The following is a 17,967-nucleotide window of genomic DNA, read 5'->3' on the forward strand; positions in this document are numbered from 1 at the left end:
TATATATATATATATACACAGTATACAGTTGCAATCAGTATTATTCAACCTCCTCAGCCTCAACAGACATTTTAGTAGTGTGGATGACAATAAATTACAAAAACACTGCATTGAACAACAGAAATATTAATTGGTACATATTTGAGTCATTGTGACAACAAAAGTTGACCTAACTTAACAAGTTAAATTTAACTCAGGCTAAAGTTAACCTAACTAAGAGGCATGTAACTAATGACAAGCAGGTTGGAGGATTAAAATAATTTATTATTGTTGATTATTTTTTATTTTACAGATCAGGTACAATAAACTTACCATGCTCTGTTCAGCAAAATATGCTACACAGCTTTTGATCCCTGATTCGGCTGTGCTGAAAGTGAAAGTTAAAGTGAACGGCCATGACTTGAAAGTAGTCCACATCTGCCCTCTGCTGGATACATTGTACATTTATGCCTTTTACAAGTAGACATAGCTCATTCTCAGCATTTTAGGGGTGAAAATTAGAAGTGAAAATTATCGTCTCTAAATGGGACAATTATCACCAATTCCGATATGTCCCCAAACGTCTGTATCGGCCTAAAATGTGGGCCCTACTGATGACAGTTGGTTTCGATATGAGCTGACAAACTTACTACAACTTTCGGCTGAAAATTTTGCCCAATATACACGTGCAAAAGCTACAAGCTGGGTGCTGTTTGATGGTTTCCTTGCTGCAGCTGCATTCTTTAAATCCAACCAAAGATTTTCAAATCAGGTGACTGAGAAGAACATTCCAGGATTGTTTTGTCAACCAAGCTATGGTTGTCTTGTATGTGTGCTTGGGTTTATTGTCTTGCTGTAAAGTCCAGTGATCAACAAAAGTTATTATGTTGACATAAGTCATCACATTCCTCTTCAAAATGGCCTGATATGTTTGGGAATCCATAATGCCAGGCACATGATCAAGTTCCTGCCACAGAAAAGCAGCCCCACATCATCAATGATCCATCTCAATGCTTGACTGTAAGGATTGTATTCCTCTGATCATAAGCCTGGCCTTTCACACGTCAGACATACCGCTGGTCCATATGTCTAAACAGTTCCAATTTGGTATTATCCATTGTTTAACAAAGTTCATGCTCAATCAGCCAGGTACCAAATCCAATAATGCTCAGTGAGGTTATCTGGACAGTTTCTTTTTTCTAGAGACGTTTCACCCTCTGTCCGGGGGGCTAATCAGTCTGAGGAGCTCCAAGTAAACTCTTTCCCTACAAAGCAGTAAACTCAAGTGGACCAACCAGTTTACTGGAGATAAGATGGTTTCTGGGGGCTTTCCTGTCCTCCGTCGACTCCTTCCGCAGGCAGCCACAACCAAAGTGGTTTTACCTTGACATGGTTCTCTTTCTGTTTTCCTGCACCTCTGTTCCCCATGTCATCATCCACAGCTGATCCTTATTCTAAATCACCCCAGGTGCTCCTCATTGTCTCATTAGTGTCAGTATTAAGACTGTGTGTTTTCACTCCTTTGGTATCCGGGCTTTATCCTTCCACGGTGTTATGGTCTGTGTCTGCTCCACCTATTGTATTAAATTCGAAGTAAGTTTTGCTGCCCCGTCAGCATTTTGTTTTGTTCAATAAATTATTAGTTATTGTTCACTATCAAGTCCTCCTGTTTTTCCTGCACGTGGGTTCAAACCATTAAACTGCAGATCATGACATACCTGGATGATTGAGCATGAACTTTGTTGCCTTGAAACACTTTGGCTGTGGCTGCTTGCCTGGAAGATGATCAGTCACCCCAAGAGTTGCCATGTATATCTGATGTAAAAGTTTGTGGTGAAGTTTACGTTGCTTGAGGTGAGTTTTTATGGCTCTGGAATGTTGTTTTTCTTTATTTGTAGCCTGTGCATCCAAATGTACCCCTGAGACACTGAACACTGTTGTTTTTGTGACTCGTGCTTGGAGTTGTTACTTTGGGCCTTTGTCTGCGTCTCAGGACTGCAGTGGACTGAAAGCCTGTGGGTCTCTGTGCAGACTTGTCTGACAAAGAAATTTACCCGTTACCTTCTTGAAATTTAAACCTCTGCACACACTCATATGCAGATATATTGTGTTTCTAATTTTCCAGACATTGAAACTAGTCAGTCATGTATATCAGCATAAAGGCACAGAAGAATGCAATCACAAAAAGTAGTAGCATTTATTTAACAAGTACAAACACATTCATGTTCACTTCCTTCTCAGTTTTCTGCTTAAACACACACACACACTCACGCATGCACACACACACACACACACACACACACACACACACACACACACACACACAAAGAGTGTGTGTGTGTGTGTGTATGTGTGTGTGTGTGAGAGAGAGAGTGAGAGAGAGAGTCCATGGCTTTGTCTACTTGATGTTTGTCTCTCTTTTTGTCCCCTGTTGCAGAGCAAAGATGGGGAATTGAAAATATGTTCCATCCGTCCATCTTGTGAACATGATAAGCTAAAAAACAAGTGAGGTTTCGACTTCCATTTTGGTGCTTGGCTGCATAATATTTTGACTAGGACTAAGGTTCCTCTGTAAAATTATGTGGCCACATCAAAATCCAAGATGGCCACCATATATATCCATCCATCCATCCATCCATTATTTTTCACCCGCTTCTTCTTTTTCGTTTCATGGGTGTTACTGGTGCCCATATCCAGCAGTCACTGTGCAAGAGGCGGGGGACACCTGGACAGGTCTCCAGTCCATCACAGGGACACATAGGGACAAATGAGACAACCATTCACTCCCCCACTCACACCTAGGAACAATTTAGAGTTACCAGTCAGTCTCACATGCATGTTTTTGGTCTGTGGGAGGAAACCGGTGTACCTGGAGAAAACCCACACATGCACAGAGAGAACATGCAAACTCCACCCAGAATGCCCCCCTACGGCCGGCGACCTTCTTACTGAGATGTGGCTTCCAGGAACTGGCCTGGTCATTGGTGCCCGTCACGATGGCAACCAAAGGATCCACTGGTGGACACCAGAGGTGATGGAGGCCTTCAGGACTTGGCTGTCCCAGAGGACATCTGAAGCAGCTAACAGTTACAGTGTGGCCAGAAGGACTGCAGCAGATGCAAAACTTCATCCATGGGAGGAATTCGGTGAGGGCATAGAAAAGGACTTTCAGTTCACTTTAAGGAGGTTTTGGCAAAGAATTTGAATCGCTGGCTCCATGTCAGGCCATGTCCACATTTGAGGAGGTAGAGACTAGTGTAGTGAACCAGATGACCTCAAATCTACCAGATGGACAGAGACTGTTATTTCCATTGATCTGAATAAGTCTGGGCCATCTGATGACTTTCTTTCTTGAATTAATCAAGCAGAAAAGACAATTCTTTATAATCATTACTGTCTTACAAATGTTTTGATAATCAAATTGTGTTAGTTCACTCAATGCTTATAGGTTGAAAAGAACTACTCATCTTTATTTTACATAAACAGTAAGTAATGATTTTTATTCCTCATTCCAAGAAGAAATCACCTGAATAAGCATTCCTTGATTTTCTGTCTGAAATGAGTCAAGTCGTAAGTATGTGAAAGGTTGGTTTTCGGTCAACTAAAATGTTTACCGAGAAAAATGTCATGTTTAAACTTTTTCAGAAGATTACCAAGAGTTGACTCCACGAAGTCTGCTGTTGCTGCAATAATCTTTTCTGTATGTGAAAACAAATTTCATTCTCTGACCTCGACCGTTGATAAACACCTTACGTCAAAACCACTCCTCTTTCTGGTCCTTCCACGAATCAGAAAGCTCTAAATTGAACAGGAAGTCGACCCAAATAAAATGTGGCAACTTCCCAGTTCATGTGAGATTGAGATTGAGATTGAGAGTGCAGCCGGTTCTGAAAGTTTCAGAGCAATGAAGAGTCCAAGAGAGCAATGAAGAATCCAGAGGTTTTTGGGATTATAATTCTGTTTTGAGCTAACTACGCACGACTCTCTGAAGGTTTGGTAGTTCTCGACGGAGACGCTGAAACGAGTCAGAAAGGAACTACTCCGACGCTGATTCATCATCAACAGGTAGATGGTTCTATTTCGACCAAGTGTACCGTGAGAAGCTGAGATCGGACGGAGCGTGCAATTTCTGGTTAAACAGATTAAATTTCCCTCACATATTTCCTCTGTAAGATAAATCTCAATTTACTCTTAAACTCACCTCTCTCTCATAAATCAGTGCAGATATTTTTAGAAATATCTGAAGCAAAGTCCTCAAATCACCGCCGAGTGATTTGAAGTTCATTATTTGTGAAACTGTCTGTTATTATTTTCATATTTTGCCAAATTAATGTAAATGTTTGATGTTAAACTTTGATTCTGAAAATAAATGATTCCATTCATTTGATGGGTCAAAGGTAATAACGTCTCTTGTTCGCATTCCTTTAAATTCAATGCACGGCATTTACAGTCAGAAAAATGAAGAACTCGTGAAAAGTATGCATAAATATATATCCATATATTTGTCATACAACAAGTGACACGTATCTCACGTGACTCACTACACTAGGTTATGGGAGTATGGGGTGACTGTGTTGCTTTTACAGGCTATCTGTTCCTTGTAGAACCAAAGCAGGAGCTATGTCTGCATTCTTGACACAAAGATAAGGTCATTTTGAGTGCGGGTTGGATTCTGCAAAGGCTGTCTTTTGTCTCTGCTCCTGTTTGTGGTGTTTTCTGGACAGGATCTCAAGATGCAGTCATGGAGTGTCATGGGTGTCTGGTATGGGAACCTCAGGGTCTCATATGTGCTTTATGTGGATGATGTGGTTCTGTTGGTGTCTTCAGATTGTTTCAAACTGTGCTTTATGTCAAGGTCAGTTTCATTAGTTTATTTTTTTTAATATAATTTTAACCAAAATTCAAAAGCAATGACTGGTATTCATTCACTTTTTTTGTATTTTTTCTTTTTATCATGTTTGTGAGTTTCAAGTTATTTCACTGACGGATGTGTTTTTTCTTCCTTTAACAAAAATGTCTAAACTAATTGATCCACATTTGTACAAAGTGTCATCCTGCTACAGAAATTTCACACACTCATTTCAAATATAGTATATGGACCGTGAAGTACCAGTTCTTATTAGTAATCTAAAGTAAAACATTCCTCAGGCTTATATTTCTTTTAAACAAAGTTGTAAGGAGCCACTGCAGAGGTCCTAAGGGGGCCTCTGTGGCTCCACATCTAGGGTTAGCACACCCCTGTCTAACTTCTCACTGGTGACACAGAGGTGGAGGTGTGTTGTTGGACTCATTTTGCTCATAGTTTGTTGGTGTGTGTTTTGTCCAGGTCTTTGTCAGGAAAGCTACTGGACTGGTCAACTGCAATGTCTTTCAACAAATACTCTGCTACCATGCTGGATGAGAGCAACAATGGGACACACACAGTAAGTCTCATCAGTACACACTGTCTTCCTGTAATAGTGTTTTTGTGCTTCAGCTGGCTCTAAAACTTGTCAGTTATTGTGTGTCATCAAGTTCTGCCTTAGAGTCTCATGTTGGCTGTGAGGCATGTGCTGCACACAGACAGCTACTGCACTGCTGGAGAATTGAAAAGATGGGGATAACAACAAAGTAGAGAACAAGGCTGAAAGAAGGAGGACAGAAAAGGCTGACAGTAGTTTAAAACAAATGTTTAAATACGGAGTTGAGTTGCAGACAGACATGCTTTGTTCCACAGTCTGTTTCCATCCTTTTCCACCATAAAGCCATTGAAAAGGCTTCTTACCATACGTTACTACTTCTTCCTCTTTTTTCTCTCATCTGTAAGGCTGTCTGAAAGGCACACTTCCTTCCCTCTACCATCTGCTGTTTATTCTATTATTCTGTTATACTTTATGGATCTCCACTTTCTCTTTTGTGTCCTTGGTTCATTTTCACCACTTTTTCATTCCTTTTCTCAGCTTGATTTGCCTCCTCCTCAGCTTTCATCTTTTATCTCTATCTACCGTTACGGTTTACACCTATAGGCCTGTTCAGACCTGGCATTACCAAGCATCAACCCTTGTTGATGCGCTGAGAATACATAATGATGCAAGCACTGCATGTATTGAAAGTCGTCAGTGTTTTTTTTTTAATTGTTTTTATGTTATTTTTATTTTATATATACTGTATATATATATATATAATTATTATTATTTTTTTTTATTAATTTATTTATTTTTAGGTATATCTTTGAAACCCTAACTTCTTTTTTCAAAGCCTTTCACACAGTTAGCAACACACAATTAGAAAAAGACAGCTCAGACCACTGTTCTAGGGAATCACTGGAAAAGCCAGCCTCAATATAACCAATGACAATGAGTTGAGAATTTGTGCTGCTACGTTTTAAATGCCTATCACATCAAACATTTCAATTCAGTTCAGTTTTTAAAGTGTTAAGTCACAACAGAAGTTGTCTCAAGGCACTGTACAAAAACATTCACATACAAAGCCAAATAGCCAACAAAACCAAAGGGATGTTGTTTTCATACAGGAAGTCAGTCCCAGCACTTCTTCCTTGTTTATTATTCTCAAATGGTGTCCCTATTGAGTTTGTCGATTCCTACAAATATTTGGGTATCTTGGTCGATTAGCATCTCTGTTCTAAACTCCACGTGGAAAACTTGGTAAGGAAACTGAAGTTAAACTGGATTTCTTTTTCAGAAATAGATCCTGTCTAACTCTGAATGCTAGGAAACACCTTTTGTATTGAACATTTTTTGAATTTAGGAAACACCTTGTAACTGTGACTTTCCTTCCCTCCATTGATTACGGTGACATTATTTACATGAACGCTCCTACAAGAACCCTGCAGACGTTGGATGCTGCCTATCACGGTGTGCTAAGATTCATAACTGGCTGTAACCACCCACCATTGCACCCTGTATTTATTGGTTAACTGGTCATCATTAACATCACGTAGACTCTCACTGGTACATTTTCTTCTTTAAATCACTTCTTGGTCTGTTGCCTTTATTAAAGGTTTAATTATAGCAACCTTAAAATACTATGGTACATAACCATTCATTAAAGACAAATTAAGCAGATCCAAAATGCAGACATCAGTAAGTGGAAATATTTCTGGTTGGGATGGGATCTAGCAGACATGTCAATGGTTTGGATGAAGCTATTATTTTTGACAATTCAGAGAGCTCAACAGGACAAAAACAATCCAAACATAATTCAGGTTCTGACATTTCTACAGCTGCCTCATCTGACAGGGAATCGGAAGCAAAAGTAGGAAGGATGGTTTGAATTTTCTCCCTAGTTTAAATAATTTTCATTTGTAAAGAATCTCATGAAATCATCACTGCTTATTAACATGATCTGGTATGTGTTTAAACTCAGGCTGTAGACAGGACTTGGGGAGTTCTAAGGAAAAAAATAAAGAACATTGATTTTTATAAACAAAAAGGCTGACGTGGCAACAAAACTTACATGTATCGAGGAAACTGTGGAGACACGGAGGAAACAGAACATGACACCTAGACAGGACAGACCACGGACAAGGGAACAACAACCAGACACAGAACTTAAAGGGACGCTAACGAGGGGATAATCACAAACACCTGGGGAAGGACAAGGAGAACAGGTGGCAGAGGCAGGAGCTTGAGCTTATTACATGGGGCAAGAACACTGAGGAAAGCAGGAAACACAGGGATATAAACACAGAAGACACACAGATACTCACAGTAACCCCCCCCCCCCCCCCCCCGGTCTAAGTACGTCCCGAAACAATCTACCTAACTCAGGTGGGAGGAGGGGGAAAACAGAATAGAGGGTCCTGAGGAGAAACATAAAACAAAACCGGCAGGAAAAGCCTGGGACCTAAATACACACACACAAAAAATTGTTCAGACCGACTGCCAGGGGACTGCCAGTGGACCGTCCGGAGCGGCACAAGAGTTCTGGTGGACAGCCCGAAGGCCATCCAGAGTGGGGCAAGAGTTCAGTCGGATGGCCCAGCGCAAGTCCATCACTGGCCAGAGATGTCCACCTAGAAACTTGCCACTTGAGATCAGTAGAATGAGGGATTCAGAGATCATAGGGGAGACTTTGTCGGCAGGTGAAGAGACCACTGGGAAGCCTGCAGTGGCAGGAGAACCAGACTGGGAACCAATCATGATGGATGCGGTGACAGACACAGATGAGGAACCATCGATGAAAGATGCGGTGGCAGACACAAATGTGGAACAATTGATGAAGGCTGCAGTGTCAAACACCGACGAGGAACCAGTGATGATGGATGCAGCGGCAAACACAGAGGAAGAATCAGTTCTGATGGATGCAGCAACAGAAATTGAACCAGTGATTAGAGCTGCAGGCAGTGAACCAGGAAGGAGAGCCACAGCAGGCGACCCAGCGATGGGAGCTGCAGGTGGCGATGAGTCTGATGAGGGAGCTGCAGCTGCAGACAGGACCAGAAGATCTGCAGCAGGTGAAGCGACAAGTGAATCTGCAGCAGGCGAGGAGACCGGCAAGTCTACAGCAGGCAATGAGACTGGCGAGTCTGCAGCAGGCGATGAGACAGGTAAGTCTGCAACAGGCGATGAGATGAGGGGATCAGCAGCAGGTGAAGAGACCAAGGGATCCGCAGCAGGCATACAGACCACAGGGGCTGCAGCAGACATGGGGTCCACCAGAGGCTTAGGCGAGGAGGAAGAGTAAGAGGCATCCTCCAGGACCCTCTGGTAGGCAGACTGAGAGGCGTCTTTCAGGACCCTCTTGGTGGAAGAGTGAGAGTAAGACTTTCACTCATTCACACATCTTTACTTTAATACTAACCAATTTATTACCTAGAGAATATTGATGATGACTCACAGCAACTTTGTAGTTAGTCTATAAAAGTAGTTAACCATCAAGAACATTGCCAAAGTGACTTAATTCATCATAGTAAATGACAAGCGGGAGACGTCCGACACAGATTGAATGCATCACTTTGCTTCAGCACTGCAGAGTTCTGCTCCGCCTCTGTGCTTCTGATGGACCGGATTCATTTCTGAGCGCTCACCTTTGAATGGGGCATGGACACTTTACTTGTGATTTATGAATCATTTTGATTTGTGTTCACTTAAAATGTTGTCACATTACAGTCATTGTCAGCACTCTGCGCCACCACTCCCCTATATGATTTTATATTTAAATATTTTATAGAATTTCACTGACAATTCATCTGGTGAGTTTGGAGGACACTGAGTCATTTTTCCAAGGAACGTCTAGTCATTGCGCCTCCCCCAGTATCACTTTCTGAAGCATTAAACCCAGGTGCAGACAGACACAGAGAACTTGAGGGTAAAGTAAGAAAATGGATTTATTAACAAAAACAAAGGTTGACGTGGCAGTAAAACTTACATGGGAGACATGGAGGAACTGAACATTATGGCTATGGGAAGTATAGAACGGACGGAAGAAACACACTGACACTGAACTTTAAGAGAAACTAATGACAGATAATGATGAACACCTGGGGAAAGACCATGAGGAACAGATACAAACACAAATACATACTCAAAGAAATTAAATACAATCACAAGAAGACAAAAACACAAGGATTCTGACACCCAGTAGTACTCTACAACTACACTCTCTTCTAACCATGTCATTTTAATTTGTATAATACTTTTACCCTCATCTAAAGAGTAATACAGTAAATTGTTTTTTTTAAACTTAGCTGTCAACATGTAAACAACATTAACTCAACTGAGCTCCTATCTTTAGGACACATTTGAAACTAGACAGGATGTGAACATAATTACACATTTTCTTCTGCACACTTGAATACTTGGAACTTGTTTTTACATCGTATTCTAGTTATCGTCTGCTATTGATCTGCTGTGTGGGCGCAGTCTTTTAAAGAAGTCTTTACCTTAGTCTTTACTGGATATCCTAACTTATGTACTTTGCTGTCTGAGAAAGAGTTGAGAAAAACTCCTCAGCATCCTCTGGTGTTAAGAAGAGAGTAAATTCACCACCATGCAGAATCCTGAGCCTGAGTGGAGGAGTTCACAGAAGACTTTGAGGTGCACACACTGTCATGTGTGATTCCTTGTTATTCTGCACAGATTCCTTCTCTGGTTTGGTTTTCTCAAGGCCATTGTGTGATGAACCTCCAACCCCCTCCACTGTGAATGTCTTTACTTAATGTCTTAATGACTCACTCCCCCTGGCAGCTCATGCCTGACACATTTGTCAGCTTGTGTTCTTGTTGGATGCTGTCTTCAGTGTTTGCTTTGAGTCAGATCTTTGCCCTCAGGTTCACCTGGTATGCCACATGGCTGCTGCTGTGCATTTGATCTAAACACCTTGGCTACGTAGCATAGCTAGGCTTAGATTCTGCAAACTTTCTATGAATTCATGTGTTTCACCTGAAACACTAGCAACAGAAACATTATTTTGTTCCATGCTCAGACCTACAAGCAAAGAGTTTGAATTGAAGCAGCTGGGTCATTTAAAAAAAAAATCTAAACAATTGCTTTTAATTCTTCCTGATTTTTATCACAACCGGGCCCAGTAGAGTCTGCTGAGCCGGTCTTCATGCAATCCAGCCAACAAGAGCTGTACATCTCTCTCAGTAGCTATGTGCTGCCTCTCGTGTTACGTGAACACCCGCAGCTTATACACAACTGTGGCTTATATATGTACAAAATAGTTTTTGTTTTTTCTTAGTGTTCGTAGGCCTGTCACAATAACAATTTTTGCTGGGCAAAGAAATTATTGTGATAAACGATAATATTGTTTGAAATTTGACAATAATTAGTAATTATTGTCAAATTTAAGAAGAAATGTTTAATTAGTTTTGCGTGTAGTACCTTTTTCTTTGTCGCCCACCGGATAGCATTATAAGAATGTTTGAACCGAAGGATGGATAGTAAGGGAGCGAGCAGCGTTCCTCTTTAAGAAAAATGGGACGGAGGCCCCTTGACGTGACATGGGCTGTCTCTCTTCGGTTCTCAAAATGGCGGATGCTCGGTGTGGTTTGAGCTCTTTAGCATAGCATTTTACACACAAAGCTTTTAATTAAAAAAATCAGTAAACAAGGTCTCAGCTTATTTTTGTAGAGAAAACCTTTTTACAGGATGGCACGGGTTTCAACTGTGAATTTTGGAGCTTTGACAAGATGGAGTTTTTTTCCTGAGGTTGGCCTCTCAGCTTAGCTACTTTTAATGATCCATTACTGCAATTTTGGATGGTTAAAACAGATTTTAAAGAGAAAAGAGAAAGGGATGGGTCAGTGAAGAACACTGGAGTTGTGCCTTTTGTCATCCAGTGTCTTCAGTAAAAAGAGAGACATGAAGAAACGATAAAGCTGATAAATGAAAATGAGGTTGATAATTTTCATTTATCATGCGATTAATTAATTTATTGTTTATCGCGACAGGCCTAAATGTGCACAGCTTATAGTCAGGTCACTCTATAGAGCGGCAAATACGGTACTCTGAACTCATTCCTCCTCACAAGAAGATGACGTTAGTCTAAAACTGTTGCGGCGGGCGGTCTGAATTTCTTCAAAGAATTCTACGCATTTCATCTGTAATTGTACTTATTAGATGTAAAACTGGAATTGTTTCTTCACAACTGTTGGTGAAAACACTCACAAAAATGCAGCAGAATTTAACATTTTACACCAATTCTTTCTGAGTCGGCTTGATTTCTGGTTTTTACAGCAGCTGCAGGTGATGTCTGATATGAAACAGTTCTTTGAATATCTAAAAAATGTTAAGTCTGGTCCTCTGGACGGGTTCTTTGAATAACTTTTTAAGACACTAAATGTAGGTCAGTAGTCTCTACAAAATGTTCATATGATAATAAAATAATTTCAGTTCATTTTAGATGTGTAAACTTCAGAAGAACAGGAGCTCCTTATGTTCAGCAGTGCATACAGTCACATGTTATGAGAACTGGACTTTATTTGAACATCCTGTTGTGTTGGACATTCTTCTGACTCTGGACTCCAGTTTTTAGAGAAAGTTGGAGTGAAGATGCTTCTTCTGTTTGTTGGTGTGTTAGTAAGTGCTGTCCAAGGTGTTTTCTTTCTGCCCAGTGAATACGCTGACAGTCTTAAATATATTAAAGTCTTGCTCTTGCACACTGTGGTTACACGGCAGTCTGGGCTGAATCCTATAGAAAGAGTAAATAAAAACCTTTGGGTCCATTTGATCAAGCTTTTCTTGGTTTGTTTGTTTTCAGGCAGCGCTGAACAGAGACCCACCCGGAGCAGCTGGGAGCCTTTCTGAGAACGACAGCAGGGTGGAGCTAACCAACGACAACAGCCCTCTGACGGCGGCTGAACCTCCCTCTCCTTTCAGCCTCAAACAGAACCAAGATGCTGCCTCACCACAAGGTGATTCTGTCACTTTCTAATGTTTGGAGGCAAAGAGACATTGTATTAGTGCTGTTGTAGTCAGGAAGGGACCAGAATCCAACAGGGATATGTTCTACTGCATGACATGTCTCTTTGATGATGGTCATCAAAGCTCCCACATCTCTGGTCCTTGACCATCTTTAAGTTTTCAAGAAGACAGAAAATACAGAGGGCTGTAACAAGATGCTGTGCCACGTGATCTCACAAGATCAAGTGTTTAAAAAAAATTTGTTGTGAAACAAAAATACTTTTCATGACTTTGTCTGGTGAAATGATGATTTAAGGTGAAATGATGATTCAATATGAAATGATGACTGAAGGTGGAATGATGTCTGAAAATGTCTCCATCTCTTTTATGGCAGCAGATTGAACAAACAGGTCAGACATTAGGACCACGCAGAGACAGCTACTCCATTCTCCTGAGCCTCTGCAGCTACGTGCTGAGAGGAAGAGTTATTGAAAGCAGAACAGACTTTGTACCGACTTCACAGAGTCACTATCTCTGAAGCTGACAGAATAAAATTAGAACCTGTCAATTCAATTTTTCCATTCAGTTTATTTATATAGCACCAAATCACAAAATAAGTTGTCTCAGGGCACTGAACAGAAACATTCACATACACTGTACATATAAAAGTCAATTAGTAAAGTTATCTATATGAGGCAGCCAGCAGACTCGTTGAATCTTCACTTTGTCACAGTCTCCCATCCTGAGCTAGCACAAAGGAGACAGTAGAAAGGAAAAACTCCCTCCAAACAGGAAGAAACCTCCAGCGGAACTAGGCTCAGGACAAGCGTCCATCTGCTTTGACCGGCTGGGTTTGAGAGGACAGGAAGGAGACACAAACAGAATGGCAGCTCCAGATGTAGGTGCAGGTGTACCCCTATTGGAAGAAAGACAAATGTCAGAACATTTGAACATAAAATAACTGCATTATTACTAATAAAACAGCTAAACTAGACAGACAAAATCATCAGAATCAATGCAAGAATGTAACAATTATTAAAAACATTGATACTCATTAAATGCATCGCATTTCTCACAGTTCAATTATATCACAGCACAGTTCAGAATTTTAATCCGTACATCAATCAGCCCATTCAAATCACCAAAACCTTATTTTTGTAGCTATAATCCTGTGTAATACTGGAATCTGACGATATTTTGGACAAACTACATACATGAAACTGAGGTTCACATAGAAAACTGATTTTTTTTTAAGAAAACCCAAAAAACAAAAGTGAAATAGAGACGCAGCTTTGTTACAACTTTGGCTGAACAAACATGCATTTTAATGGTTTTCAGCTTTTAGTCTTAATATTGTTTAGTTCCTGGAACTAAAGCAGCAGAGACAGTGACACTCAAACAACTGTGCCTGAACACTTTTTGGTACAACACCAGTCCTGCAGCGATGTGAAACAAAGTGAGCACGGAGGAGTGGAGAACTCACCTCAGCTGGGTTGACTTGGAGGTTCAACACATTACATGTGTGATGGACGTCTGCCTCATATCTTTGTTAAAACATGATGAACTAACTCACTTTAGAGATCCTTGATTAAAATCCTTGAATTTACTTTGTAGTTAAAACACACCTCTAGCAACATTGCAACCCCCTGGCGCAGCACCACAGTTTGAGAACTACCGATACTACTTGAGTCTAATCAAAATGCACAAACTTCTGTCTCTGCTCCTTTTTCCTTCCTGGACAGTCATGTGGTCTGATCAGACCAACCCAGTGGTTCTGCTCTGAGATGCTGCTCAGACAAGTACTAAATGTTTCCTTACTGGTTTCTTTTTCAGCTTTGTTCTGTTCATTTGGGTTTGTAGGCCAGTAATGGAGCTTTGTTCCAGAACCCATATCCAAAGATCCCCTTTTACCCTTGTGTCCTACAGAGGTTCTGCTTAGGTCCAGGTCTCAACACATGGCTAATATTGGTTTATACCGCTGTTATCAGAGAACGTGTGTAACTACACAATAAACTTTTATTTTTGTGTTTCTTCTCACACTCCTGGATCTATTTTGATCTTTGTCCTGGTTCTGCTCCAGCATCTCTCCCATCTTTTCTCACCAGCTCTTCAGGCGTGCAAGGTCTTCAGGCATGAGACATTCTGGAGCAGCTTTGTTCTCGTATTCACCAAGCTGCTTCATGTCTCTTGTTTCCATCAACTGAACTTTTGTCCCTTCAGATTTGGACTTCTTATCCATGTCAGAGCATTGTGTTCACGTGACTTTCTTTGAATGAGTTCATGTCCTGATCCTCTCCAACAGACTGTCTGTCTGTCTGTCTGTCTGTTTAGCTGTACAGAACTGTTCAGTCAGTCCTACATTTATAAAACATAACACATAACTCAGCTTCAAAAGCTACATTCCTCAGTATATTGATCCAAACATTGATTGGATTTATCAAATGATCACATTAAGATCAAATAGATTATTAATAGGTGTAGTAGTACTGCTGTCTAATTTTATGCAGATTGCTGCAGTTTCACACTTTTGTTCTGGGTCATTGTTTTAAATCCAACGTGTCTCTGCAGAGACCAACAAACAGCCTGTCTCTCTCTGTCCAGACAAAATTCAGTCTTTCCTCCTCTGCCATCTGTCTAACCTTCTGTTGGTCTCTTCTCATCCCCCTCTCTGTTGCTGGTCATCGTCTTTGTCCAGATGCTAACCAGTGTTCGGCAGGAAGCAGGAAGAGAGGCAGGAAGAGGCCTGAGGACCAGAAGCTGACATGGGGCTCTTACTGCCAGGTGTGTCTTTGGGATATGTTGGATTTAAAGAACAGCATTCAAGAGAACCTTAAGGTGTCTGGGACTTCAAATATTTTTGATAAATATGAATGCACATTTAGAAAGATAATATAATTAATAATACTTAATACTACTGCAGAGGAACAGTTGAGTTAAATGTTTTCATGAACAGTAACAGGAAGTGATGTCAATAACAGGAAGTGATGTCAATAACAGGAAGTGATGGCAAAGGAGAACACCTGCATGTGAACAGAGCATTGCTACAATGGCTAACAACACAGACAGTAGAGAATCTGATGTTTCTTTAGATTATTTTGAGTCACTCTCAGAGAGAGACGAAGAGTCAGAGTTCAAATAATATTGTTTTAATAAACAAGACCACTGTAAAGTGATCCCCTGTAAATCATTGGTGCAGCCGTTAAAGGGTTTTGACTCGCCGTTGACAGAGTCCCAGATTCACTTTCTTTAGTATATTTAAGTTTATTTATCTCCAACATTATTAAGCATGTCCATACGTTTGTGCATGCGGTTAAAAAACTATATGCCTTCTGGGCTAAACATTGGCCCTAAACATAACTCAGAATATATACTATACATCTCAGACAATTATCATGAACTGCCCATAAACAGGTGCATTCAATAAACAACAATGGATTGGTCTTTACAACCACAGTTCCCTTAGATGTCACTTCCTGTTTCACTTTTGCTGCTCTTAGTTTCGACTAATAATAATACACGGATAATAGTGAATAAATAAGAAGTTAAAAGAAACAGTGCAGACGTCAGATGTCATTAGCAGCAGATCACAGATGTGAATGCTTAAGTTCAGTGTTCTGTGTTTGAGTGAGGTGCAGTTCAGCAGTCTGACTGCATCCACGTAGAAGCAGTTTTTCATTCTAGAGATTTTTGTCTAGATGCAGCACAGCCTCCTCCCTGAGGGCAGGGGGATGAACAGTACTTGTGCAGGATGGGTGGCGTCTGGTGGGGTCATGGAGGATGCAGGTGGCTCTGGTTCTGCACCTGGTGGTGTAAAGAGCAATGGTAAGCTGCACCTGATGGTCCTCTGAGCAGACCTTACCTAACCCTCTGCAGCGCCTCTTCCTCTGCCACAGTGCAGCTGTCGTACCACACCATGAGGGTGGAGGTCAGGACACTCACCACCACACAGATGTAGAAGGACCTGAGAATATCAACATTCAGACCTGCTCTCTGGCCCTGGTGTTGGTGTTCCAGGTGAGGGTGTTGTTCAGATGCTACGTGAGGTACTTGATCATCTCCTTGGTCTTCTGGAGTTTGAGGATGAGGTTGTTGTCTCTGCACCAACACGTCAGGTCCTCCACCTCCCACCTGTACAATCACTCGTCTCCATGTGTGATCAGTCTGATCACCGCTGTGTCATCTGCAAACTTCAGGTTCTGGTTGAGGTGAGCTTTGCAAAAAATGATATTGGTGTTGAACAGCCGTGGGCTGAGCACACAGCCCTGGGGTTAGCCAGTGCTCACGACGATGGTAAACAATTTGATGTTGTTGATGCTGACACTCTGTGGCCTTCAGGTCAGTAAATCCAGGACCCAGTTGCACAGGAACAAAGGGGATCCCAGTGCTGCCAGCATGTACACTGTTTTCTGCAGTGATTGTGTTGAATTCAGAACTGAAGTTTGGGAACAGCAGCCCCGTGTAGGAGTCCCAGTTCTCCAGGTGAGACGGGGCTTGGCGGGGCAGAACAGCAGATCTCTTTGTCACAGGGATGATGGGACTCTGGCACGGGACAATGAGTTGTTAAATATTTCTGTCAGGACCTCAAACAACTGATGTGCACAATCCCTCAGAACCCTGCCTGGGATCTCATGAGGAGCTGGGGCCTTTTGAGGGTTGACCCTCTGCAGCGTCCTCCTCACCTCTGATGCTGTGATGTTGATGGCCGAGTGCTTGTGGGGTTTGGGGGTGAGCTGGGAAGGAGTGCTAATGTTGGAGGTTTCAAAGCAAGCATAAAAGGCCTTCAGCGTGTCAAAAAGTGCAGGATCCACAGGGCCCAGTGCACTGTGCTTCTTGTACTCAGTGATGCAACTGAAGCATTTCCACATGTTTTGTGTGTCACTTGACAAAATGTGATCTTGTATGTTCAGAGAGTATGTGGACTTATCTTAATTCCCCTGGACAGGGGTCTTCTGGCTGATCTTAGTGCTGTTGCATCACCTTCCCTGAATGCGGCATCACAGGTTCTCATCAGGGAGCTCACCTCTGCAGTCAGTCAGGGTTTCTGGTTCAGTAGTATGATGAAGGTCCTGGAGGTGGTCACATTCTCCATACAATTCCTGATGTAATGCAGGACAGATTTGGCATACTCTAGGTCCACAGTACACCTTGATGCTGCAGCCTCCCTGACATTCCCCAGTCTGTGGTGTCAAAGCAGTTCTGGAGCAGACACATCACCATCGTACCACACAGAGATGGTTTTTGTCAGTATCAGAAGAAAATATGCCAGTTATGTGAAAAAATTGGTAAAATCATGTGTAAAATTTCAAATGTTTTAAATATTTAGATGTTTTCTACAGAAGAACATGCATGTGTCTTTAAAGTTGTGTTGGTTGAAGGGGTTTCTGTGTGCATTTGTCATTTGTGTGTGTTTTCAGGACAAGTGTTTAGGAGAAGGTCAGTTGGGCCTAAGACAGAGACCTCAGCGGAGGACTTTCTACCAGGCCAGCCACACAACAAACGTGCACAACAAACATCGCAGGCAGCAACACAAACGGGAACACAACATGTCATCAGTAAATTCACCAACAATTCATCAACATGTCACCTAAAATTTTTATTTTTTCTTTAGACTTAACTGTGTATAAGAACAACAAGAAGTTTT

At 41.5% G+C, this 17,967-nt stretch overlaps 1 protein-coding gene across 1 annotated transcript in view; it reads left to right on the forward strand.

The window, feature by feature from the left end:
* The window catches only part of dnmt3bb.1 (DNA (cytosine-5-)-methyltransferase 3 beta, duplicate b.1), a 77,813-nt gene that overhangs the window by 17,334 nt on the left and 42,512 nt on the right, over positions 1-17,967 (forward strand). The window contains exons 2-5 of the mRNA XM_037684049.1: positions 5,306-5,402; positions 12,184-12,337; positions 15,022-15,107; positions 17,741-17,878. Coding sequence (XP_037539977.1) covers positions 5,343-5,402; positions 12,184-12,337; positions 15,022-15,107; positions 17,741-17,878 — 438 coding nt within the window. The 5' untranslated portion in view covers positions 5,306-5,342. The remainder of the gene's footprint in view (positions 1-5,305; positions 5,403-12,183; positions 12,338-15,021; positions 15,108-17,740; positions 17,879-17,967) is intronic.

Source organism: Nematolebias whitei, chromosome 11 (genome assembly GCF_014905685.2).
Source record: "Nematolebias whitei isolate Nwh7 chromosome 11, NemWhi1, whole genome shotgun sequence".
In the NCBI taxonomy this organism is placed as follows: domain Eukaryota; kingdom Metazoa; phylum Chordata; class Actinopteri; order Cyprinodontiformes; family Rivulidae; genus Nematolebias; species Nematolebias whitei.